This window comes from Numenius arquata, chromosome 16 (assembly GCF_964106895.1).
Source record: "Numenius arquata chromosome 16, bNumArq3.hap1.1, whole genome shotgun sequence".
Taxonomy (NCBI): Eukaryota; Metazoa; Chordata; class Aves; order Charadriiformes; family Scolopacidae; genus Numenius; species Numenius arquata.
This window is the reverse complement of record NC_133591.1, coordinates 12,487,840-12,513,695: the sequence shown is the minus strand read 5'-3', so window position 1 is coordinate 12,513,695 and position 25,856 is coordinate 12,487,840. Positions and strand designations below refer to the sequence as shown.

The 25,856-nt window shown below is 55.2% G+C and overlaps 1 protein-coding gene across 1 annotated transcript; it reads left to right on the top strand.

The window, feature by feature from the left end:
• Positions 1 to 4,717: 4,717 nt before the first annotated feature.
• Positions 4,718 to 9,078, top strand: HSPB8 (heat shock protein family B (small) member 8). Its single transcript, XM_074159861.1, has 3 exons — positions 4,718 to 5,828; positions 7,013 to 7,076; positions 8,296 to 9,078. The coding sequence occupies exons 1-3, from the start codon at positions 5,450 to 5,452 to the stop codon at positions 8,453 to 8,455; spliced, it is 603 nt and encodes a 200-aa protein (XP_074015962.1). The 5' UTR covers positions 4,718 to 5,449; the 3' UTR covers positions 8,456 to 9,078.
• Positions 9,079 to 25,856: the final 16,778 nt, after the last annotated feature.

Below are 25,856 nucleotides of genomic sequence, written 5' to 3'. Positions count from 1 at the left end.
TGTATGTATATGTGCACACGTGCATATACATATGAGTTCCCCTCAGTGGTGGTATTTATTTTTTAACTTATTTAAGATTTTTAGTACAACCTGGAACATCACCCTCCCTTTGTCAGTGGACAACTGGGTTTTCCGTCGGTTTGCGAGAAGCCCACGAGCTTTTCTGTCTCTGTGCCTTTTGCCAGCGCTTTTTCTTTTCTGATGTTGTTTCGCTCATTCATCGCTGTCATGGATTTTTGCCCCGCATCTCAGATCGCCGCTGGTGCTCTCTGCAAGGAGCAGCGTTCACCTGGTGGAAAGGCGACTCGGTCATGTTGGTGTTGGTGAATCACTGCTCGCTTGCGAGCGGCCGCACAAGGGATGCCCAGGGACGGCCACAGCCTCACTCAGAGCAGAAAGGCTTTGGGAAAATATCTCAGCCACCTTTTGGAGGAGGTATCTCAGAGGGTTTTGCTTTCCTCATATACAGAGGCTCTTTCCAACCCACAATTTTGTTTCCAGCCCCAAGCTCCCTGGTTGCCTTCCCCTGGCAGCACCCACTCCCCAGTGTCCCCCTCACCCCAGAGTCGTGCCATCGGCTCTCCCTGCACCAGCCTTGGCCCCGGGTGAGGCTCGTCCCTCCTCGCCCAACCCCAGCGCTGGGGCCAGGCTCCAGAAAACCCCACACAATCTCTGCAGGTTTGCTGGGAAGCAAAAATAAGGGATATTTCAAAGCACTGTCGCGTTCTTTCTGTTCTTCATGGGTTACGGCACTCGGTTGAGCTTTGCTTTATGTTGACTGCAACTTTTCTCGATGTTTTCGTTGTTTTGGGGGACTGAATTTGTACCAAACTTGTCTGCAAGAGCCAATCACTGTTATTTTGCTATGCATTGTACATATATTGAACGGGCTGAGAGGACTCAGCCTCTATTTAATATTTATTTCTTCTATTTATTGAGCATTACTTTGAAAAAGCTATTTGGGTCTTTGCCGTTGGGTCCACGAAGGCAGGAGCCTTTGAGGTGTTGCCATATTCGTTGGAGAGAGGTCATCAGAGAGGTGAATTACTGAGGCTGTCACCTGCTGGCGTGGAGGCATCTGGCAGACACATGAGGCTCATTTAGAGCTCAACCACGAGTGGAACCTCATTTAGATGGAGATGAACAAGGCAGGGGAAAATCCTCCTCCTTGGACCAGCTTCTGTTGACAAATCACAAAGGTGGTGGGTGTTCGGAGGCGACAGGCCAGCTGTGGTGGAGGAATAACCCTGCCCTTCCTCCTCCATGCCATGTAGGGCTGCCTGCATCGCCAAAGATCCCCAGAGATCTCTGATCTCCCACCACTGACCCCCTCTTTCTGGCTCTCAGTGGTTATTGGGGAACGGGGGACTTGTTGCCCTTTCATCAATACGAAGAAGGGGATAGGGCTGAAGTGACTTGCTGTGGTCTCTACCAGGAAGCAAGGATGTCCACCCTGCCCCATGCCGAGACCCTCGTCCTTGTGCCATGTCCTACTTTGCCCCCTTTCCCAAGCTTTGTGCCAGAACCAGTAGCTTTGCCCAGATGTGAGCTTGGGAAAGGTGGCCAGGACAGGACAGGGGAGGTCTCTCCTGTTGTCTCCAACATGAGAAGGAGCTCACTGCAGGCATCCTTCCCCAGCTTTGAAAAAACCATGGGATGTGCTAAAAATCAGAGTTACACAGCCCCAGTGTCGCTCCACCGATGCCGCAGCCATTGTCCTCTTCGCCCGAGTGGGAGATGTTTGTGCTCCATGGGCAGAGCTGCCCGGGCCGGCGGAAGGTGGACGTGGCTCTGGGATCGGCAGGCGAGTAGCAGGGCTGTTCCCAGGAGCCGCAGGGCCCTCGGCCTTGGGGCTGTCAGGATGTTTGTTGGAGAAAGGGACGGATTCAGGTGCCTAAGTGAAGACTTTGCCCTTTAGTGTCAGGTGGGGTTTTATTACCTCTTTACCAGAGAATAAATAATTCTCATGACTTTTGCTGCTACCTGGAAGTTTGCACATGACCGGGAGGGTCTCGGAGGCACTGGTACATCCGCTGTTGTGGCAACAGCTTCGTGGTCAAGCATCCCAACTCTTGGGCCATAGAACAACACCCTGAACCCCACCAGCCTGGGGGCAGCTCTCCGCCTTCCAAATCCAGGGAATGAGAAGATTTAGAACAAAAGCCAAGAGGTGAGAAAAGCCACCAGGGAAAACAGTGTCTCTGTTTTCTCGCCTGTTGGCCGATTCCTTACGGAACGACACCGGCGCCTCTGTTCGTTTGACTTCATTGTAAAACCCCCTTTGCTCTCCATGGAAATGCATACTGTATTCTTTAGTCTTCCCGGGGTATTTGAGTTGTTAGCCTGGTTAGAAAAAGGGTTCCAATAAAGGTTCAGACAGTAATTCCTCCTCATCGCAGCCCCGTTTGTCATGTTCCTTTCGGATCCAACTGCGCGCGGTGGGATATTTTGGGTTGTTTCAGCTGCTCCGCGGGGAAGGGCATGTGCCTCCGCTCCCAGCTGCCGAGAACTGGCTCCTCGGGGCACCGGCTGAAACAAAAAAAAAAAAGTTGTGGGCCAGTATTTCTGGCAGCTCCCCCTCCCCTGCTGGGCCAGGCTTTGGCTGCCCTTTGCCAGGCACTTTGGCTCCCCTGGCCCAGTCCAGGCACTGGTAGCCCGGAGCCAGACATGCAGCTGTCTCGTCATGGAGGCCACCATGGTTTGGGCTCGCCGGTGCTCCCCTCGGGGCCGTGCCCTTCCCTGCCCGCACAGCCCTCGCTCCAAGCCCTGCACGGTGCTCCCGCGCCGGGGTTCCCGCTGCTGTCACCTCCTTGGCCATCTCAGCCATGAGCAACAGGGGGGTGGGGACTCTCCAACACCCCAGATGATGCCACTCACCCTGGGGTGCTCCCCTGGACTGGCTGGAAGCCCCTCAGGGGAGCAGTAGCACTGGGACCAGGTCCCCAGTATGGCTCAGCACCCAGGCAGGGTCCGGCCACAGCATGGGACAGATCCTGGGGACACCGGGCAGCGTCCCCAGGTAACTCGGAGGAGAAGGGAGGCCAGTCGGCCACTCTCTGCTCCCAGCCCTGGTGTCGTGGGGCCGGCCGGGCAGCAGGAGGTAGCCTGGAGATTTGGAGTGACAACAGGAGCTAAATTGGGATGGCCCAGAGAGGGCAAGAGCCGGCGGGAAGGGACGTGTGACTAATCGGGATAAACAAGGCGACAGGGAGGATTCCTGGCCGGGGAGGGAGGATGGCCTGGAGCTACGTGGGAAAACATGGGACTGGGGGTGTGGGGAGGCTCCAGGATCGCGGGGCTGCCCGAAACCTCCTTGGGGCTCGTCCCCCTCTCCCTGTGGGCTGGTGTTTGCCCAAGCGGGTTCAGAGCTGGGTGCTGGGGTGATCCTGCTCTGCAGCTGAGGAGAGAGGTGCCCAGCTGAGCTCAGGCTCAGCCTGTGCCCATGTCCCCCAGGACACCCTGCTGTCACCCCTGGGACAGCAGGAGCCCCCAGCTGGGCAGGGGCAACCAGGCAGGACAAGGGGATGGAGGGGGATGCTCTGCCCCTCCGCTGCCTCCCTGCACCCAGAGGTGCTCAGCCAGCACTTGGGACCTCCCCAGGCATCTCTAGGCACCCCCTCGGTCCCCAGGGAGACCCCTATGGTGCCCAGCTGTCCCCACGCATTGGGGGGTGACGGAGCTGAGCAGAGGGGAGCAGCCCTACTGCACGCCGAGGAGAGGCAGCTCCTTCCCCCAGCGATGCGGCGTCGGTGCGGCGTGATTAATGCCGCTGGAGTGACCAGTGGCTGAATTGCTGCGCGGCCTGCGCTGCATTAAAGTCTTCCTGCTGTAATTAGTTCCATCAAGTCCATTAGAAAAATTGCAGATGCTGGAGAGAAGGAGCATGAGGCAGAGCCAGCAGGGAGCATGCGGCATGAGGAAGTGGTCCCGTATCCGGCATGACCTTCACTGATGACATCCCATCCTCCGGTGCATCCCGTCGCCCACCGGAGCCGTGCCTGGACCACCTCCACGGGGAGCCCCTCGTTGCCATCAGGTACCCCCTGCTTGGGTGCTCGGGGCCATGTTGCCGGGTGGATGCTCGCCGGGAGCTCTCCCGCCACCGCGCCTCGTCCCACGGCGCGCTGCCCGCTCCCCACCGCTGCCCTGTAATTAGCCCCACCACTGCGCGGCTGTGATTACCGCCTCGCCCTGCCTGCACACGGCAATTGCGGCAGGGCCAGGGCATGCGGTGGAGCGAGGAGGAGGAGGAAGGGGGTGAGGAAGAGGCAGGGGCTGAGCAGCTCCACAAGGCCCCTGCCTGCCCGCTGCCCGGGGTCCCTCTCCTTCCCGCGGTCAGGGGACTTTTCTCCAATCCCAGCTGAGGAAGTGGGACCGGAGAGGAGCATCCCTTGGAGCATGGCTTTCCCCCTGCATCCCTGCGTGCAGCCCGGGGTGGCTGAGACCCCATGCACTCCCAGCCATTAAAGGGGTCTATCCCCTGCCCCGGCATCCCCCAAATACCCACCCCTGGGTGCCCCCGCAGCCCTGCACCGGGGGAGTCACCAGTGACCCATTTCCCAGTACAGTGGGCTGCTTGGTGGCGCGGGGGACACGTGGCTTTACAGTGAGGGGAGCAGCTTGGCCCAGCCCCACCGAGGGGGGGGTATTTTTATCGGGTGACACTGGGGTGAAAGCAGCCGGCCCTGAGCTCGGGGGCTATTTCTAGCCATGGGCTGGGCACAGGGCGGCAGGAGGGGGCGGTGGGGGCCAGGGCAGCTGCCGAATCACCATGGCCCCGTGGCAGCCGGGATCCTCAGGCCAGCGGGAGAGGTCAGCTGCCGCAGCCCAGATTCTCCACGGCTGTTTCATCCTCTCCAAAATACTCGGCTGACAGGGCAGGAATTGCAAAACACACACCCCCCCCTCCCAAATCCATATAAATAGCGCTCACCCGGCGGCTGGAAGGTTAGAGAAGTTTCTCGGCTCCGAGCTCAGACATTTATTGCAGCTCCCGCCCGGGAGCGGCAGGGAAAGTCGCACATAAAGTGCTGGGAGCGAGAGGGGAGAGATAATCTTTTTAATCTCAGGATATTTGGTTTTATAAATTATTTTTTTCCCCTCTCCAGCTGAGTTTTATTTTCCTCTCCCCAGTCCCTGGGATCACAGCCAGACAGGAAGCGTTTTCTCACGGCCAGAGAGCTCCCTCCGTCCTTCCTGCGCTCCTCCGGCTCCCAGTGATTCAGCTCTGAATTGATTTTCTCCGTCGTCCTTCACCTGGTGCCGGGGAAGGAGGGGACCGTCCCCTGCGGTGCCCACCCGTAGCCGCGCACCCGCATCCCGCCCGGGGTGGATGCGTCTCCTCCGGGACGGGCTCTCAGGGGAAGTTTCCAGCCAGGAGCGGCCACGCAGAGGCTGAGGCTCCGTGGGAGAGCCCCAGGGACACACTCAGACCCCTCCGAAGGAAGCCATGGCCGACAGCCAGATGCCCTTCTCCTGCCATTACCCCGGCAGGCGCAGCATCCGCGACCCTTTCCGGGAGCCCGGCTTGACCTCGCGCCTGCTGGACGATGACTTCGGCATGTCACCCTTCCCCGGGGACCTGACGGCGGACTGGCCCGACTGGGCTCGGCCCCGGCTCACCACCACCTGGCCGGGCCCCCTGCGTGCCGGCATGGCCCGCGCCTCCACCATGGCCCCCAGCTACGGCGCCCGCTTCGGGGGGTACCCCGAGAGCCGTAGCCCCGCGCCCTTTCCCCGCGAGCCCTGGAAGGTGTGCGTCAACGTGCACAGCTTCAAACCCGAGGAGCTGACCGTCAAAACTAAGGATGGCTATGTCGAAGTGTCAGGTGAGAGACAAGGCACTGGGGAGGAGAAGGAGGAGGAGGAGGGGGAGGAGGATGGGATGTGAAAAGCGGTTGGTCCTGCCCTGTCCATGCTGGCTGAAGAAATTGCTGTAAAATGCAAAAATCACCTTTATTTTAAGCCGGCGGTGGCAGCCCCGTGCTCGGGAGCAGGGCCAGGGCTGCAGCAGGGCTTTGAGGCAGCCCCCGAGCAGTTTGGGGGTGTCATGGGGGGACCCAGCTCACAAGCTGCAACGCTTTGCTGCAAAAAATGAAAAGGACAAGCCTCTTTGGGGTAAATCTCCCTGCTTTCCGCCCCAGCCAGCCGGGGAGGTAGTGCTGGGGCGGTGGCACCCTGCAGCGAGCTGCCAAGAGGGGCCCCAGCTCACTCGGTTAATTATAGCCGGGGTGAGGCCGGCGCCGAGGGAGATTCCCTTTAAAGGGGCCAAGAGAGAGGCAGCATCAGTGCTGGGAAGTGGGGGCAACCACCCCACGGCCCCCACCCCAGCTCCGAGACACCTCAGCCTGGGGACGAGCCAGCCAGAAGCACGTCACTAAAAATTCAATTAGTGGTGGGGACAGTGGGTGTGGGGGATACCACATCTGGGGTGCCCGTGGGCACCCAGCCCTGAGCATCCCTTCAGCCCACCACCCACATCCAGGGGTGTCCCAGGCTGGGGTCCCCAGGAGGGGCTGGGGGCTGCCACACAGCATGGCTCTGGGTATTTATTTGGGGTTCATGGAGTCACGGGGGGGACAACCAGATGTCGGGGGGGGTAAGCAGCCACCAGTGTGGTTTTTACTTCAGAGATGCTGCAGGCACAGGGACCCCCTGCTCCAGCCACAGAGACCCCCAGCCTGACAGCAGCAGAGGGGAGCCCAGCCTGGGGAGGAGGAAAAGGGGGGACACTGCCACCTCCAAAGGTTTTATTACATCGCGGGGGGCGGGGGGGGGGGGGGGGGCTTTCTCTTAAGCCCCAGCTCTTAGCAGCCTGCGAGACCCCAGGTTCTTACTGGAAATACGGGTGTGCTGTGTCCAGCATCTCCTTCCCCACGTAGGAGATACTCCCTGAACTGGGGAAGGAAAACAACTCCTCTGAAAACTTTCCTGTTGGCTTTCGTTGATGTTTGTTGGGGAAAAAACAATCTCCCGGTGAGGTGGTGACGCGGGGTGTTGCCTTTCCCTGCAGGCAAACACGAGGAGCAGCAGGTGGAAGGAGGGATCGTCTCCAAGAACTTCACCAAGAAAATCCAGTAGGTACCTGAGGTGTCTCCTCGCCAAAGGTGCTGGGAGGCTGCCGTATCCCCTTGACCAGCACCCAACTGTCACTAGCCTGCTGTGGGAACCCGTCCCTGCGGTGCGGGCAGGTCACAGGCAGCGTGGGGATGCCACTGTTGACAAAGGGCTGAGCTTTGCCAGTCCCCGCACCCCGGCTCACGCATGCAGAGACTCCGATGCCTGTTTTCACCCCAAAATCTGCCCTTCTCCAGCACATGACTGGCTGGTTTGAGCCACACGGTGATTTCCCGAGGGAGGTAAAAGAGGAGAAGGTCTTTTTCTGGGTGCTTTGTCAGTCTCCTCCAGGCCCGGGGCTGTGCTTGGAGCCGGCCGGGGCGCAGGGAGCAGGAGATGGTGCAAGGAGCCGCGGTGCCACCGCATCCCCCAGGGTACAGCAGGGCACGATGGGCTGACACCATCATCAGCCCCAAAATACATCCCTGCGTGTGAATGTATGTATATATATAAGTATGTATCTCCATCTGCATGATGTCAGTCAGATCGCTATCGTGTTGACTCACCGCGACGGCTCACTTTGGCAACAACAACGGCAAAGGGCAGGGAGGAAAGGCGAGTCCGGAGGCAGGCGAGCCCCGACCGTGGCGCTTCGCGGGGGGCAGACCCCCAGCCGCAGGGCTCATGGGGTTAACAAGGGAGAAGCAGCAAAGCCCAGGGCATGGGAAGGGTTTGGTTTCCTTGGCTCAGCTTTGCTTTTCCACCCCAAAGGAGCCCTGTGCATCCCCAGCTCCCGCAGGAAAGCTGGGGCGAGCACGGCGCTGCCTCCTGCTCGGCAGCCACGGCGGCTCCTTTTACGGGCAAGGCTTGCGGCTGACGCCGGCTGCGGCGCGGCGATGATTTACTCCTGCTTTGCAGAAGCCCGGGCGGCACAAGCGGCGGGTGACATCCCATCAAACACATCTGCCGGGGAGATTAAACAGAGCGCCTGCAGGGGCCAGGCCGGCCAGGAGGCCTCTTTAAATATCCCCAGCACATTCCCGGGCGCTACAGTAATAACACAGGCTTTGTCGAGCTCTGCGCTGGGGCTGGTGGCTCGGCATCGGTGGTTCCCCACATTCTGGGGGTCCTGCATGGGCTTCCTGAGGGTCGATGTCCTCCAGGGATGGGGGATGCTGCGAGGCAGCCACCCTGGCCCCCCACCTCCTAAACCATCTCATCTTTCCTTCCCTCCTCCAGGCTGCCCTACGAGGTGGACCCCATCACGGTCTTCGCCTCGTTGTCACCGGAGGGGCTGCTGATCATCGAGGCCCCCCAGATCCCCCCCTACCAGCAGTACGGCGAGGGCGGCTGTGGCAGCGAGATCCCCGTCGAGAGCCAGGAGGCCACCTGTGCCTGACCGGCCACCCACGTCCCTCCCGCACCCCGGCATCCCTCCTCCCCTCTTCCCTCTCCCCCCGGACCCCCACTTCCCGCTCCCCTGCGGCGCGGCGTCCGGACAGCCTCCTGCAAGGGTGACGGGTGCCGCTCGCAGGGACGGCAGCACCCGCCACCCTGCGGGGACACCAGATGAGAGCCGGGTGCCAGGCCACCGTCCCCGAGGGCTTGTAGCCATCTGAGGTGCCGGTAGAGATTCTGTGCCCATGGGGCCAAGCAGAACGGATGTACTCGTTATGGTTATTTTTTGCTCTGAGTCGCTCGGATGGGATATTTAAAACAATAGCAAAAAAGGGCCCTTCTTTCTCTAAAATTGACGTGGAATCCCGTAGCCCTGTGTCTTTTCCTCCTCTGTGGGTTGTGTTGTTTTTTTTTAAAAACTACATCTCTGCAAAAGTCACGCGTCCGGCGGCAGAGCTTGACGGCACATCCTCCGTCCTGAGAAATGCAAACCGTCCGTGTGTTTTGAACATTGGTTTTTGGGTTTGTTTATTTTTTTTCTTTTCTTTATTTTTTTTTTTTTTCCAAAGAGAATTTCTGCTTTTACTTGTCAGACCTGAGGAATAAAACCCAGTCGATGTTCTTAGCCTCTGCTTGTCTCGGCTCAGCCCGGCGGGGTGGGCACAGGGCTGCGGGAGGGCGGTGGGGACGAGGGGGGATGCCTCCCCCCGAGCCACCTCCCAGCCCAGCACAGGGTCCTCTCCATGGGGACCAGAGGAAGGGAGATGTGTTTGCACTGATGGGTGGATGAAACACTTGCTCAAGCCTCTTCTGCAGCCTGTGAATGGCGAGTCCTGGCTAACACTGTGCCGGGGCGGCACCGAGCCTGGCGAGGACCATGGGCTCATCTTTTCCTTACCCTCTTGAGGGGTTGCAAATGTTTTTTCCGTCTCGGGGATGCTAAATCAGCCTCCGAGCTGGGAAAGTTGGGCTTGCACCGTCCCCATTTCTAGCTCCCCTCCGGCAGCTCCCCAGGGAAGCACTTCCCAGCTAATTCCCCTGCGGAGGTACCGGCAAATGGTTTCTGCTGGGCTCTGGAAATGGCCTTAAAACCGTTCCCGAGGGTGAAGCACTGGGTAGGACTTGTTAACAAGCTGCAATGCCTGGGGTTGGCAAAGTAGAGGTGCCGATGGGTGGCAGGAGATTTTCCATTGATCTGTGTGGCACCTGGACTGGGCAGCTGGTTTTCCATGTCACCAGGACATCGGAGTTAAAAATACAACCTCACATGCTCCTCTCCGGCTCATTGGGGATGCGGTTACCAACAACAGCCCATCATGTGCTGTAAACCCCAGCACTCCCGGTCACGGAGGGGAACTGGGGGGCTCTCACCCTGGTTTTATATATTATATTGAATTTCCAACAGTTGTTAGGACTGGAAACCCAGGGGGTGCACAACAGCCCCTGCTCATCGGCGGGAGCCAGCCCTGGGCTCAGCCACGACAGCTCTGCCAGGGGCAGCTGAGAGCACAGCGATTTTTATGAATAAAATACAATCCTCGAAGTGTAATACTGACACCAGGATGGAAAGCAAAAAAGTCATGAGTCACAGCTCCAGCCCTGTGTCCTTGTGCCACTTGGACCCATCGTGCCCCGTGGGTGGCACGTCCCCAGCAGAAGCTCTCCCTTCTCTTCCTCACCCTTCAAAGAGTTTGGGTTTTTTTCAGAAAAAAACATCCCCCAAGCCAAACCCCAATTTTTCCCCCAGCACCCCATCCCCTCGATGATCATGGGAAGGACCCCAGGGGAATCCCGTGTCTCCTAGGAGAAGCTTGTGTGTCCCTGGGGTGACCCGCAGGCTGCACCCCGGATGGAACTGCCGGGACCCCACAGCAGCCCTGACCGTGTACCCCACGAGGGGCAGGTGATGGCTCCCCAGAGCAGGGCTGCCGAGCAGGGGACCAGCTGTGGCTCTGCAGAGGCAATCAGCCACAGCTGAGCCCCTCTCCCACCCCAGGGTATATGGGGAGGTCCCTGGCCACAGCTGCCCCAGAGCTGGGGCAAGGGCAGGCTCAGCTTCGGGGTGGCAGCGCAGGTAAGGACTACTGCAGCAGAGGATGGCTCCCACCTTTATCTCCTGTTGGTCCTCCACTTTGGGGGAAATTTATATTATTTTTTTTTATTCTTCAATCATTTTCTGTTTTATTTGATTCTGCTTTCTGATGAATCCCTTAATAAGGCCCTATAGAAACTGTTGTAAGATGCATTAGCAATAATTTCTTAACGGCTGAGGCTGGCATTGGCAATTAGAGCTAAGGACCTCTTACCCAGGCAGCGTGCTTGGACCTGTGCAGCCAGCGGCTTCTCAAGCTGTTGTATTGTCTGGAGTATCAAACACTAATGAAATAATTGTAAGTGGAGATTTGCTTTCTCCTTTTAAGTATGACCTGATTATTAAAGTGAAGGAGGCTCTTAAAAAAAGTAATCCCTACCGGTGTTTCTGCAAATGGAAAAACAAGCTTGGAAATACTAGAGCATTTCTGCAGCAGCATCTCCCCCTGTGTCTGAGGAGGATGGGGTGGGGAAGGTGCCTTTCTGGGGTACCAGGGTGCTGCAGAGCTGGGGCCAGCGGGGAGCAGGGGCTGTTTGCACATCCTCAGCCTGCGTGTGAGATAGTGGCTTGAAGCCATTAGACCCGTAACACAAGGCTATAATGGCCACTCTGCCGATTACATTACGTTTCATGGGTTTATAGCAATTACACTGCAGCGGGTGGTGTCATAACACATTACGGTTTATAGCTTAATATCGGCTCTAGCAGGGAGACGTCGGGTGCAGGACGTGGCTGTGGGCGAGCATCCTCCAGGCAGGAAGGAGAGGATTTCCCGTGGGTCTGACCCCCAGGGGGCTCGGGAGGGGCTGAGACCCAGGGCTGTTGCATTTTGGGATCTCTCTCACACATGGGAGAAGAGGCAGGATTGTGTTGATCAGAAATTCACCTTGCACGGGGCACCCCAGCCACAGCGACACCTCTATACTCCCTTATTTTTCCTTCTGGAGCGGCATTAGACTCGCCAATCTCCACATCATTCAAAGCCAAATGGTTTTTACCGCTGAAGGAGGTGGAGGAACCATCCTAATCAGGCCTTTCAAACCCTGCTCTCAGAGCAACGCTGATGCTGCCGGCACCGGGCTGTGCCCCTGGCTGGGGCTGGGAGAGGAGTAGATGTTGGAAAGATTTTCTTTATTTCTTTCTAAGAAGTCAGTTCTGATAAAATCCACAATCACATCTGAAAGGGGCTGGTGTAATTAAGCAGTCAGATGCCGGGCAATTTGCATTAAGCTCTTTGTTGCCACCGGTGCCAGCATGTGCTTTGCTGCCCGGGCAGCAGCTGGAGCAAGGAGCGAGAGGAGTGTGCCTGCTCCGGGGAGAGGAGATGCTGGGGTTGGGGCTCAGCTTGGAGATCCGGCAGCTCTTGATGCATCTCAGGACTGTGAGCTTGTAAACTCAGCTCTAAGCCCCGGCAAAGCTCTCCTGCGCAGCTGGAGGGAGATGCAGGTGGTTTGTGCTGCCTTTATGTGGCGGGGAAAAGTGTTTCTAGCTTCTTTGCAGCAGCAATCCCCCCTACAGCACAAGTCAGCAATTCCCAGTGCTGCAGGAGCTGGGATGGGCTGGTGGGGAGGGCCTGGGACTGGGAACGCAGCATCAGGAGATAAGGGGGCTGTGTCATGGGAAACCGGCCTCGGCAGCCCGGCTGCCCGAACCAGCCGAAGGACACAAAGAGATAAGGATAAGGTCACCCAAGCCCTGGGAGAGCTTAGTGGTGGGAGGCTCGGTCTGCAGGAGGCTGAATAAACCTCTCAGCCGTGCCCTGAGTGGCTGAGGAAGCCACAGGGGCTCTGATGGCACCACCAACCCTCGGCAAGGCAGGGGAACAGGCACGGGCTGCTGGGCTGAGCAGTTTCTGAGCGCTGGGTTATACCCCACTGGGGCTGGGCTGGGCGAGCATGTGGCTCCTCACAGGGCACCAGCTCCCGTCCCGTCCCAGAGGATTTATTTTCCTAAAATGGAAGCAAAAGCTGAATTGATTTATTTTGGTTGGCAGCATGCAGAGCAGGGTAAATAATCCACGAGAAGCTCCAGAGCTGTCCAGATACATCAGGCATCTCCAGAGGCCTGGTTTCTTCTCCTAGAAGAACTGGGTTGGTCTTATTTTCTGACTTCCCAGCTCCTGCGGCAGGAGCCGGCTCGAGCCTGGGCAGAGTGGTGGCCAACAGCTGGCACAGCAGTTCCCAAAGCTGTGTCCAGCTCTGCTCTGGGCAAGCATCGCTCTTGAATCCACGCACGTGCCCGTGGCTCAGAACGCTGTTATGGTTTGAGAGAACCCATAACAATCTATTGTCGTTAGACAATTATTCTATCACCCGATGACCCCTCCCCACCCGGGAAGGGGAATCGGGGAACACAAAGAAACTCAAGGGTTGAAATATAAATAGATTTAATAGAATAAGACTAAATAATTAACAGTAATACTAAAGAACTAGTATTAATCCCGATACTGATATAAGATATACAGGAATTATACTCAGCCAATGATATCAGTAGGAAGCTGTGCACTCCCAGCAAGGACAGCAAATGTGGGACACTGCGAGCACAATGGCTTCGGGAGGAAAGGAAGACCTCAGGGTTCCGGCACCGGGGCAAGGAGTTGTCTGGACCCGCCGCCATCAAGGGAGAGAGCGAGCTACGCAGAAAACTTTTCTAATTTATATTGGATGTGACGTTCACGGTATGAAATAATCCTGTTGGCCAGCCTGGGTCAAATGCCCAGGCCTTGCTCCTCCTCATCCCTGCGCCTGGCAAGGCTCGAAAACACTAAAACCTTGAATCCCACAGAGCCTGGCTGGCTATAAAGTAAATATTTCCACAAATTCAGACACTAGAGTCTTCTGAAAGTGCAATTTTCCCCAGCATTAGAAGAAAAGTTAGTCCTGTGTCTCTCAACCCAGGACAAATGCTCTGGCTCGCCCAGCAGAGATGCACTTGATGTCTCTCACTTGCTCTCAGCACACTGTCAGACCGTGCCGTGGGCTCCTTGGGTGGCCACAGAGACCCTTTTGTTGGCTGATGGGGATGTTTGTGCCTTCCAGCCGCTCTGGGAGCCTCTCGGCACAGCTCTGAGCCGTGTGTGTGCCACGGGCGTGCAGGAGCTCAGCCTGTTCTCCTTCAGCATCTTCTCCCCCGGTCCTCCCCTCAGCCCCCCCAGGCGACGTGCAGCTCTCCAGGCTCTCGCTTGGCAGCTGGTTCTTATTCCTGCAGATTATCTGTCTGGGTTTGCACAGGGGAGTTGATATAACGTTTCTGGGTGGTTTTCCCTCCCAGAGCCCTCCAGAGCATCCCCAGCTCCCTGAGGGTTTCCCACTATTTCTCAGATAAACTCAGGTCCCTTCGGTACAAGTCAGTCACTTTTTCCCCCAGAGAATATTCTGTAACCATCTAAATGTTTCTCTGTTAAAGCTGAGGTCATTTGGGGTTTTTCATGTTTATTTTGGGAGTTTTTCTTCTGTTGGGGATTTTACTTTGTTGGGGTTTTGGTCTCTACTTGCAAAAGTGAATCTCATCTGCTTTATTTTTGCTGTCTCCAAAGAGGAGTTTTTGTCAGATGATGGCTGTGGGGATAGAGAGGCAAAAACTCTTTCTAATGAAAGAACCTGATGCCATAGAAATATTACACCCCAGCTGACCAGACGGACCTGCTGTCTCTTCTAAACCAAAAGCTGGGAAGTTCAGCAGGAGCTCCTGGCCATAAACTGGCAGAGCCACCTCTGGGAGCAGACCAAGACATCCCTGAAGCTCTGCCCACTGCAGTGAGGAGAAGGGGAGGAGACAGTTGGGGGTAAAGCAATGCCGGTGGGGCATTATGGCATTGTGTTTTGGATGCTTCTGCCCGTGTCCGTCTCGGGAGAGGATGGGATGTGCTCTGAGGCTCAAGCCCAGTGACCCTCCCGGGTGGACACTATGTGTGGCCCTGGTGTTAAGCATCACCAACCCCTTCATGGAGCCACAGCTGCCTCTGGGCACTGTGACATCTCGTAGCCACGCATTCCTCCCCCAAATAACGGGCTGTAGCTGGGAGGAAGGAGACTTTTCTCCTATTTGTTTTCTTTTGTCAGTCTTTAAACCCAGTTGCAAATGCTGCTGGTAATTAAGGGCCGTCTTGCCATTTGGGTGATGTGCTGAAGTGCAACCTCCTGCTCCCAGCCAGATGCTCCGCAGCAAACGCATCGTGGAGGAGAGGGAAATTTCTACTTAATTTTCTTCTTTTGGATTGCAACAAAAAACTTCCTATCCGAGGCAGTCTTGGAAACCTCTCCTTATTAAAAGACCTCCTTGAAACGTATTATAGCAGCCGAGGAGGGTGGTTATGAAGCACAAAAAGCCTGCAGAAGAGCTCATTAAAATAATAAATTACAACTAATTAGAATAAATCAAGCTAAATCATCTCCAGTGTGAAGGTAAAATGAGGTGTGAGTGAGTGTTTTTAATAAGGCCGGTGCTAATCTCAGGCTCCTCTTTAAAGTGATGGTGTGTCCTGCTGCAGCGATGATCCTGCTGCTGGGACCAGGGTGGAAGCAGACCCAGACAAAGGCAAGGGGAAAGCAGAGCTAATGGGGTTTTTAATTGCTTCCAAATCTGAGCTGCCTGTCCCTAATTGCCGTGGGTTTCAGGGTAGCGCAGCATCCGCAGCAGCTCGTGAAGGGGTAGGTGCAGGTTGAGGTGCTTGGGTTTGCTCACTTTGGGGTTTTTTTTCTCTTTAATTTGCAATGCACAAAGTGGCTGTGGGGTTTTGTTCCTCTCTGCCATATCACTTCATCATGCGCAGCCACAGCTAAATGACTTCTCTGCATAATTAGCGGTGAGATCATTGCGACTGCCTTGGCTCGGAGTTATTTCTCCTCCGGTCTCCAAAGAGCTGCTCAAAACAAGGGAGAGGAGGGAGGTGTCGGGGGGGGGGAGGAGGCAGTGGGATGGGTGCCCTGCCTGTGCCCTGGCAGCCCCAGAGGTGGGTGCTGGAGGGGGACACCTTGGACCCCTGCTCCTGCACCAGCTAAGGGAGGTTTGGGAGATCTCGCTGCCCTCCTTGATGATGTTAACACTCGAGCCAAAGGTCCCAGGGAGCAAAGACCAGCAGCACCAGCCGGACCCATGTCAAGGGCGGGCTCACCACTTGTGGGGTGCTGGGGGAAAACCATCTGCAATGCATTAAATGCAGGACATCATTGACCAGAAAGTCTTTGAGATGCCAAAGCAAAAGGTTTCCTGCTGAAATGAGTGAATCGCTCCTGGAAGCACTTGGGAGTGGGCTCAGCTCCTGGGAACGCAGAGCCCAGACCCAGCACGATGCTGGTGCCATGGCCAGGGACAGAAGTGATGCTGCTGAGACACCATGGCTTGAGGCTTCCCGGCTGCTGCTTCCCTCCAAAGGATGAGCCCTACTGCCACTGCTGGAGAAATGTATTAGTTTCATTAAGCCTAAATGATTAGCTGCAGGCCTTGATAATGGTACTTAATGGATCTAATATTTTTTTTGGTGATTATGCTGTTGTATACAGTGGTGTATATCATTAATAACCTTCTTTAAACCTCCTTGCTTTCACTGTCATTAATTACATTCAAGCCCTCTTTATGCCTAAGCCCAATTAGCTGCCTACAAAGAGGCTTTACCCCAGGAAGAATGCCCGGCTGTGCTGGGAGGCAGATGTTGATGTCTTGGGTTACTGAGCAGGAAGATGCTCGGATTTGGCTGCAGGAACCACGGGCTGGATCCCGCAGGGTGGTTAGGGCAGCTGTGGTGGGTGCTGCTCTCTGCAGGAGGTGGTGGAAAAGCCTCAGGGCAGCTCAGCTTTGCTCAAATCACCTTTCCCAGTCACCCCCTGAGTTTGCAGGGGGTTTAACACCAGCCAGGGCCACCCCATGTCCTGGGTTTTATCACCTCTTGGTGTCTGAAGGGAGATGATGGTGAGGGTGGTGAAGTCAAACATTGTTCACTGTTCTTCCCAGGGGGTGATAAGGAATGCATCAAGGATTTGGTGTTTTCTCGGGGAAGGCGTACCTAAGCTCAGGACTCGCCTGTTACTGTTAGATCAAGCCTGTGTGGTCCCCATGCTGGTTGCGGTGGGGTGGAAGAAGGAGCGTAACCAGTGTCTCCAAACTCTCCCTGAAGCTTGCTGTCATCCTTGGGAGGAGCGACCAGGCTTGGCTGCTTCTCTGCTCCTTCCTGCCCGTGCCTCCTTCCCGTCCCCCTGCGAGCTGATTAATCCGTTAGGATTAACCTCTCTTTAACTCCTTGATTAGCTGCATTTAAAAACTCCATTTGTTTTCCTTTTCACATCAAGCCAGAGCCAAAAAAAGAGTCCCATTTGCAGCGACACTGATTTACTGCAATTTCTGAAAATCAGGACGAACGTCGGGAAGGCGTGTTCGGCATTTCAACTCCTCCCTGGCGAGCTGCAAGAGGCTCCCTCCGGCAGGAGCCAACTTCAGGGAGAACATCACAGAACCAGCACCCACCTGAGTTCCCAGGGCTGGTTTCTGATGGTATCAATGCAAACCTGGAAGATGCCTCCTGCATTTCAAGGACTGAAAATGTCCTGCTCTGTACCTTGAGGAAACTGAGGTCCCCATGAAGCGATGTGCGTGGCGTAGCAAAGCTAATGCTCAGCCCTTTTTGGTCCCACAAGGCCCCTAAGGGCTTTTTGGTCCCACAAGGATATCTGTTTCTCTACTGGAAATGTCCTTGACTTCCCTGAACTGCACACAGTAGGGATTTCTCAAGATGAGGCTTCTTGCCTTAAGATCACACAGGGCAGTAACACCATGGTTTGGCCTCATCCAGACCTGATTTGCCAGGTGTAGACCCACTCCTGGGTTTACCCAACCTGAGTTTAGACCATGACATCAGCGAGCCACCAGACCCCTCCCGCGTCTGGGGGTGTTTGATGGCAAAAGCTCTGCCCTCCTGTGCCAGGAGCTTGGCTTGGTGTCAGCTCTGGCATTGCCCATGGAGCAGCTGCCTTCCCCTGCCATGCCGGAGCCACGTGGGAAAAATCATGAAGATCTTCAAAAATATGCAAACCCACTGGATTCAAAACAAAATATCTACTGTTACAGAATGCCTGTCTTTCCCTCCCCAGTGTGTCCCCTGGGAAGGAGCGACTCCCTCTCTGTAACCCCAGCGATCGTGGCCGACGATGGCGACTGTGCACCCCATTGCTGAGGCTGGGGATGCTGAAACACAGGGGGCAACGGGGACGCGTGGGGGTGAGCAGAGCTGTGTAGCCGGTAACAGTTCCATGGTGCGGGCTGTTTGGACCTCCTTGGGGAAGGATCAGCACCCTCCTGGTTTTAACCCCAGCTCCATGCCCCGCGGTTTCATCCCTTGCAGGGGAAATGGGTGCAGCCCTGCTGGCACAGCCGGCCGGTCACCGCATGTCCCACCTCTCGCTGGGCACAGGTCATCCCCTTGATGAACTGGCTGCTCCAGAGTTGCTCCTGCTGTATTTATGTGGTCATTAAGCTTTAAGGCAACTAACGCTAACCACCCGCTGACCCGCACTAACCCTTCAATTCATTCATCAGTCACTTCCTCTGGCTGTGAAGCAACGCCTGAGCCCAGGCACTTTCGAAGGCATGGGGACACTGCCTCTCCCTCTGCCGAGGTGGGACAGGGACAAACAGCTTTTCACAGGGCTGGAGAAATCAGCTGAGCTGTGTATCGCTGGTGATAGGAGTTTGCCCCATGATTAGGGGATCTGATTGTGCAGGCAGGGGTTGAGGCTCTGGTCCGGAGCTCAGCAAAGCCAAGGTGCTGGGGTATGGGGTGTCCCCCTTGCGTGGCCAATGGCTGGGACTGAGGGTTAGGAGTCTCCCCTGGGGCTGGGAAGCTGAAGGAGATGGCTCGTGCTGGCACCAAAGCCCCTCTCCTATGGAGCTGTGCTTTGGGGATGGCTGTCTGCAAGGAGCATCTTTCCCTGCTGTGGTCTGGGATGCCCAAGAAGGTCTGGGTTCAGCAGGGCCATCCCTTCTCCTCTTCCAGGCTGTCTGTTTGTAAGGACCTTTGAGATTTCTCTAAGGTTTTGGAGTAGCTCAGTGTGTTTCTAAGCTATTTTTGGGTGCATGAGTAGAAAATGTGTGTCACGGACACACACCTGTGTGCACCCATACCCTGTGGGCTCGAGCATTTAGGCAAGCAGGTTCAAAGCTCGGGAAGGGAATTTTCTTCCCTTTACTGAAGCAAAACAAGGCACAACCAAGCATAGGGCTTTGCCTTGCGGGGCTGTGGCGCCCAAAGCTGAGCTCCCCTGCACGGGTGGTGTTGGAACAGAAAAAGTCTCTCGGGAGCCGTCTGTGAGCTGTCAAAATATATTATAAGCTGCAGTTGAGATTTAAAAAGCTTCACACTGATGCACAATTTAGGGGAAGCATCTTGCATTTCCATAGCTGTACAACAAGATTTTCTGAAATTGCAATGATATGAGAAAATGTCTTTTAAAGTGGCACCCAGATGGCAGGGGGAAATTGTGCTGTTTGAATTCTCTTCAGATAAATTGAAGCTAAAGGGATGTTAAACATTTTATAGGTTTTTTCCCCCCCCCTTCCACCACCTGCTACTGAAACTACGCAAGAGTCATCAAACAGAGGAAGTGAGATCCTTACGGTGCATCACGTAGGAAATGGCCTCATCCCAACCCTGCATCTGATGGCAATTAACAGCAAGAGACCCCAAACCCATCAGGGTCGGGTCTGGGCTCCTCGCCTGCTCCTCCACAGAGGTTGGGATGCTCATGGGGAGCAGGAGGTCTTGCAGGATCTGGGTTCCTGGGGACCTTTCTGTGAGCCCGGAGCGATGGGCAGAGACTGTTGGACCTTGTGGGTAAGACGCTGCTCCTTGGAGCTGTATTTCTCCTTGGAAAGCCACCTGCCATGGGACGCATAGACCCCCAAATGCAAGAATGGAGCATTTGGCTACAAACCACCCTAACACCAGCCATCCCCAGAGTGGTGCTGCTCGGGGGACATGCTCTGTCCCCTGGCTTCGAGCCGATGCTGCGGAGCCTCCCCGGCATCACCCTGCGGGGCAGCAGACACTGCCCTCACAGGTTTGGGCTTTTTTTCTTTTTCCCCCTCCTTGGCGTTCACAAGTGAGGAGCATTTTTGCTCCTGAGCTAGATATGTCACTTTGTCTTGTAGCGGCTGCCAGGTTTTAAAATGCTGGCAACTTGCGAATGCACCGAGAGGACAAATGCCAATAGTTACACAGCCGTCTTTACTCAAGGAAGAAGAACCGGGCTCTGTGGCTTTTTGTTTTTTGTTTTGAAAGTAAAATTAGCATGTTTACCCGGTCGTTTACTTAAGCTGTTAGTCATGGCAAAGGAAACGTGCACCGGCTGGTTTGTCTCCTCTGACGGGTCTTGCTTCCTTGGGGTGGGCTGGGGTGCTCAAGGTGAGCAATGGCAGCAAATATGCAAGCCTTGGTGGTGTTGTTCCCCGGGAAGGTGAGCCGGGGATGACAGGAGAGCAGCCTCAGGGCTCCTGGGAAGCCTTTCCCTGGTCTGTACCTCCCTCCCCACTCACGCCAGCGAACACCGATGGGGCGAGCAGCCGTGGTGCCTGGGCAGCATCTGCACCCAGGGTTCTCCGACCCTCTGCTGGGTCAGAAACTGCTGCTTCCAGCCCCATCCAAGCCTGGGCTGTGTGGGGCAGCTGCCCCTTCAGCCTGCCTCTGTGCAAGCTTTTCGTACATACACTTTTTATTATTATTTCCAGTGTTGTTAGGTTCATTACAGCAGATGGGTCTATCCAGCAGGAAGGTGATGCTCCCAATGGGTGGTGAGATGTCTTTGTGCTTAACACGAAATGGAGGTTGCTGGTGGGGCGCGTTGCTGTGTTTTTTCCAGGGTAGCAGAGCACTTCCCAGCTGGGATCTGGCTTAAGTTTTGGGAGAAAAGATCCTGGGCAAGATCCCAGCAGTTATTTCAGTGGACTGAGCCCGCAGGGAGCACCTGCTCACCAGCAGCGTGGGCTTTCCGACACCCAGCAGAGCTGTAGAAAGCCATGAGCGCTGGGGCTAGGTATTTTTAAACAACCTTGGCCGGGCAGGCTTTGCCAGAGTGCTGCCTTTTCTTGTTATCTCTTCCTGCAATTACAGAATGATTCAGTGACAGCTATCCTGCGGTTAAATGCAAGAAGCTTCCTGCAGGTACGGTGTGTGTAACACACAGCAACGCTTTCTGGTACGACACGGTACTGTCTCGTGTTATCACAGCTTGAGATGTTCAGCAAATAATCCAAATCTTTCCTCCAAAAGCCAGGTTATTTTGGAGGGGGGCAGTCATATTATCTATTATACTCGCGAAAACAGATAATAATAGTAATACCATTTGGTGGAGGGCTGTTAATGCAACAAGGCTGTCACTTGTCACCAAGAATGCTGTGTGTGGCAGCCTGTTAAAAAGAAAGTCAAAACAAGGCTGGCAGCAGCCAGCTCGAGCGCATCGCCGTCGCTGCCGGGCTCTGCGAGCGCGATCGTGTTTCCCCCACGCCGGAGCCAGCCAGGATGTTCTGTACTGCTGAGCTATGCTGGCTTGGCTGGTGCAGCCCGTGACGTGCTCGCCAGCAGGGCAGCGGCAACATCCCGGCATGCTGTGGCTTGTAGGGACACTGATAGCGCTGCCCCGGGTCTCATGTTCATGAGTTGTCTTGTTTTTGGCAGAGATGCTGGCCCCGAGCTGGGCTGAGCGTGCCCTTGCCGCCTGCCTGCCCTGCTGCCTGAGCTCCCCCCTTTCCCAAATCCATGCGCTGCTGCTCTTGCCCAATGGATCCCCAATTTCTGTTGGGATCAGTGGATGCTAAATCCATCCCATGGGATGTGCAGGAGGAGTGGTGGGGATGTGAGCCCCTCGGCTGTTCATGGGATGGGCAGATGCTGCACTGACCCAATGGCCAGGCACAGACTGGGTAGCATCGGCTTGTGGCTGGTGGTACCAGGCACACAGCTTTCTCCTCCCTCTTTCCTTTAAAAGAGATTTTTTTAATATAAAATCAATGTGAAGACAGTCAGCTACACCTCTGGAAATGCATCACGAATGTAATAAGTGTGTAAGGAGGTTTCTGTAGGAATTTCTCTCCACCGTATTTGCTCCACAGCAAGCCACAAACTTTCCAGGGTGACAAAAGTCTCTCTTATTTTTTCTCTTGAGGAATTTCAGTGCTAACCCAGTGCACGCTTCCCTCAGCTGCCACCCTGTGCATAAGCAGAGCCTGCTGCGGGCAGGAAGATGCTCACTGCATCCCAAAGGAGAGCCACAGCAAACCTCCCCTCCCCGAGCCTCAGCAACATCAGCACTTTCTTTTTATAATGGAATGGAGAACGGAAAGCTCTGCAGAAGTGAAACGTCTCTCTCAAATCATCAGGTTATTTTTATGTGCATCTATATTTTCTTATGTGTGTGTAAATACCTCCCCCACACACATAGTTTTATCTCAAGAAGTGAAATAAAAATAGCTGAGGATTGAAAAGGGAGCAGGCGAGGGGGCGGTTGTGCTTTTCGGAAGAATCTCTTCAAGGTTCGGAAACAGCGAAGCCGTGGTGATAACGTGATCTGACAAAACCTCAGCTTCTCCAGGCCTGCGAGGAATGGTGTTAATGAAAGAGATCTTAATGACTTTCCCTCTATGTTTCAATTTATTCCGACAAGCCGCAGCCAGGAGCGCAGACTCAGTGTGGCACTTGGGGAAGTTCTGACAAGCTCCAAGGAGCCGGCCGCATACGTGCTGGGAATTTCTGCTTGGAAAAATGCCCCCCCGGCATTTTTGCACACATGCCGGGATGGCACTGAGGGATCCCCTGCCTCTCCGGGCTGAGGGCAGTGTCCCTTTTGCCCAGTTTCCCTGTTTTCCCACGCCAAGCCCTGGTCCTGCCATGCTCTCCAGCCCTCCTGCTCTGCACTCCCGGGCTGGGCGAGTGACGGGGGAGATGCTGTGTGACATCGGAGAAGAGGAACATGCTGCAGCTTGATACAGATGTTGTATAGGCTCTTATTTCCTTTTTTTTCCTCCCCCTCTAAGTAGGACAGCAGCACGGAGAGATTTCTAAGGGCTCAAGCTCTGCAAAAGGGGGAGGAAATTTCTCCAGGGAATATGAAACAAGGAAGGTTATGTGATCTGGCAAAGCTGGCGCTACACAACCTGGAGCCCTGCGTGCCCTGGCTTAGGATCATTTATTGTCACGGCTTTTCTCTCTTTTTTTCTTTCTTTTTTTTTTTTTTTAAATGATAACAAAAGGAGGATTATGAAATAGTTTGCTGCAGGAAGCCTCGTGGCTGGATGGTGGCATGTATGGGACATGGTGACGTTTGGCTGGGCTGGGCCCCTCTGACCCTCGGTACCAAAGGACCAGAGCGTGTCTGGCAGGACGGGATGCATCCCGTGCCCATTGCCGTGTCAGGGCTCAAACTGCACCAGCTGAACTTTGGCCTAAGCGCTGCCCTCAAAAATAAAACCATCGTGTCTAATAATACCCGGGCTGCAACCCGCTCCCAGCGAGCCTCTGCCAGCTGCCATGGCCGGCTGGGGTGGAGCAGCATCACGAGTCACCGGCACACAGCGTCGTGCAAAGTCACTGTCCCTGTCCCGACCACAGGGCGCATAGGTCCCCTCTCCCAGCAGCTCCCTCGGGGGCCTTACGGGGCTGGGATTAACTGGGCTGGGCACAGGCAAAGCCGCCTCCTCCTCCTCCACTTTGGGAAATTGCTGGGAGGATTTCCAAATGCCTCCGCTCAGTAGCTAATCCTCACCGTTCCGGTAACGTGCTGGAAGTCGATCCGAAGAAAGTTCAAGGCTTGTGTCCCTATAAATTGCATTGCTGGTTGCTTTCCTTCTGTACAGCATCTCCCGGCTGCTGACGGTGCCTGATCCATTAATTCCCAGCAGGCTGATACTGGATGAGGGTGGGAGATGCTGTGTTGAGAATAGCTGATAAATTATCATTATTTTTTTCCTGTAACCTTCCCGGCTCCCACGACGCTGTGACCTGCCATGGTTGGAACAGGGACTTGGGCAACCCCCAAATGGCTTCTGCAAATATTTGTGCCTTTGGTGCTCCCTGCACGGGCCTGTGCACTGGGGCATTTTAAAGGTAACGTCTGACAAAGGCAGGTTGTTTTTAAAGCCAGCTCCAGGGGGGTTGGCAACGTCCCACAAACTTCTTGCTGAGCAAGTTCCTGGCAGCCACGGAGGCGGGACGGCACGGTGAGGGGCAGCGTGCCCTTTGGTAGCAGGGCATTGCCCTGCTCCGTGTTTTGGGCACAGATTTGCTTGGTGCTGGAGCTGCTCCGGTTGCTGTTACTGAGGTCAGAGCGTGCCCAAGCTGCTGGGTGCAGTTTTGGTGGTGGGGTCTCTGGGTGGCCAGGGCCCTTCCCTCTGTAGCAAAGCTGTTGGCAGTGCAAATTTAAGCAATTTGGGTTAAAAAAAAATCCCTGCTTTTTCAGCAGCATGTTCTTCCGTGGCAGAAGGTGAAGCCCTTCAGGGGATGGGAAGCAGGAGGCGGGCGGGTTTCGGTGGGTGGCAGCAGCCCCTCTCCCCTCCTCACCCACGTTGCATCAACGCCGCTAAGACACTTTCTCACTTAAATGGTGCATGCCCACAGCTCCTCTGAGTCACACTGTTAGCAGAGAGCTCGTAATTCTTCACTTTTTCAAGTACAAGCGTCTTTGGAAAAGGGCATTAAATACAACACTTGACTGAGGTCCCGGCGGTGACTAATTCCCGTGGTACACCCCGCTCCAGTGTGAATCTTGCTGAGCTCACTGCGTGCTGGGCGGGCTCACACGGATCCTCGCAGGTGGAGGAGCAAAGAAAAAGCTGAAAGTTGCACGAAAACAGCTCAAAAGGGGCAGGCACGGGCTGTGGCGACGGCGCGGTGGGGACAAACCCCGGTGTGCTCCCTCTGGGTGTCAGCATTCCCTGGGGTCACTTCAGTGTGAGCAGTGCCCTCGGTCCAAAGCAGGGATACAGCCCAAAGCATGGGGTGTACCAAAACCTAAAGCTTCTGCCCCGAAGTTTCTGGAAGGGTTTGAGGAAGGGGGAAATCACTTTCCATGGAAGAGCTGGGAGGGGATTTTTTTCTGCCCCAGCCAGGGTGTTCCCTGTTGAGGAGGTGGAAGCTCGGAGAACTCAAACAAGGCGACTGTGAATCTGTATTTGTAAACATGCTGCCTCCCACCAAGTAAAAGCTGGCAAACCCAGAGCTCTGCTGAAACCCCCAAATACACCTCCCGGGCACTCTGTGAATACTGTACACCCAAACCATGTGAAAACCCTGGGATGTGGCAGCAATGCTGAGGAGTAACCTCCCCAGGACTACTGCTGCCAAACCACAGCCCCCAGCAAACCTTCCCCACGAATCCCTCTGGGCTTGGAGGAGATGGATAAGTGCTAAGTTGGTCTCTTCTCCCAAGTAACAGGCGATAGGACAAGAGGAAACGGCCTCACGTTGCACCAGGGGAGGTTTAGGATGGATATTAGGAAAAATTTCTACACTGAAAGAGTTATCAAGCATTGGAACAGGCTGCCCAGGAAGTGGTGGAATTGCCATCCCTGGAGTTATTTAAAAGATGGGTAGACATGGTGCTGAGGGACATGGTTTAGTGATGGATTTTTGTCAGTGTTAGATTGACAGTTGGACTCGATGATTGGAAAGGCCCCTTCCACCTAGAAAATTCTATGATTCCATGATCTCCCCAGGGCTAGAATGGGACACCGACCTTGCCGTGCAGCCGGTGCTGAGCTCTGTGCTGGATGGCTCTGCCACCAAACAACCCCTGGCTTTGTTTGCCGCTTGGGTACCAGCTGAAAACACAACCCTCGGAGGGGACTTTTGCAAGATAAAGTGTCTCTTGCCACCAGCTTTGCTCTCCCCTTCTTTACCTCAAAAGCCCCCGGAGCTGCAGAGCAGGAGGCAGCCTGTGTGCAGCGCCGACGGAACGGCTGCAGGACTGGGCATAACTAATTAGCGCCTCTATAAAATGACATCTATTTCCACAGATGGGAAGCTGCTTCCCCCTTTTATGGTTGCTTCAGTTAATTAGTTATCTCGGAGGTTGCATTCGCATTCCCGGCTTTGTTGAAATACCCTTTTGTTAAGTACTTTTCATATACTTTTATGAAGTCGGCCACTGAAACGGGCTCATTTATCTCACCAGCGACAGGCTGAGAGGCTTGCCCAGAGCTGCGTGCCAGATGCCGGGATTGTCAAATAATGTTTGGCTTGTCTGGTGTTTGGAAAGGAGACAGAAGGTGCGGGGCTGCGAGAAGAAAGTCCCAGGCTGCTAACGCCAAGGTCTGGATCTCGACAGCTTCTCCC

Excerpts from the sequence above, each read along its gene's own strand:
- HSPB8 (XM_074159861.1), top strand. The coding sequence starts at position 5,450 with ATGGCCGACAGCCAGATGCCCTTCTCCTGCCATTACCCCGGCAGGCGC. Across the intron at positions 5,829-7,012 it reads TGGCTATGTCGAAGTGTCAG|GCAAACACGAGGAGCAGCAG; the intron begins GTGAGAGACAAG and ends CTTTCCCTGCAG. Across the intron at positions 7,077-8,295 it reads AACTTCACCAAGAAAATCCA|GCTGCCCTACGAGGTGGACC; the intron begins GTAGGTACCTGA and ends TCCCTCCTCCAG.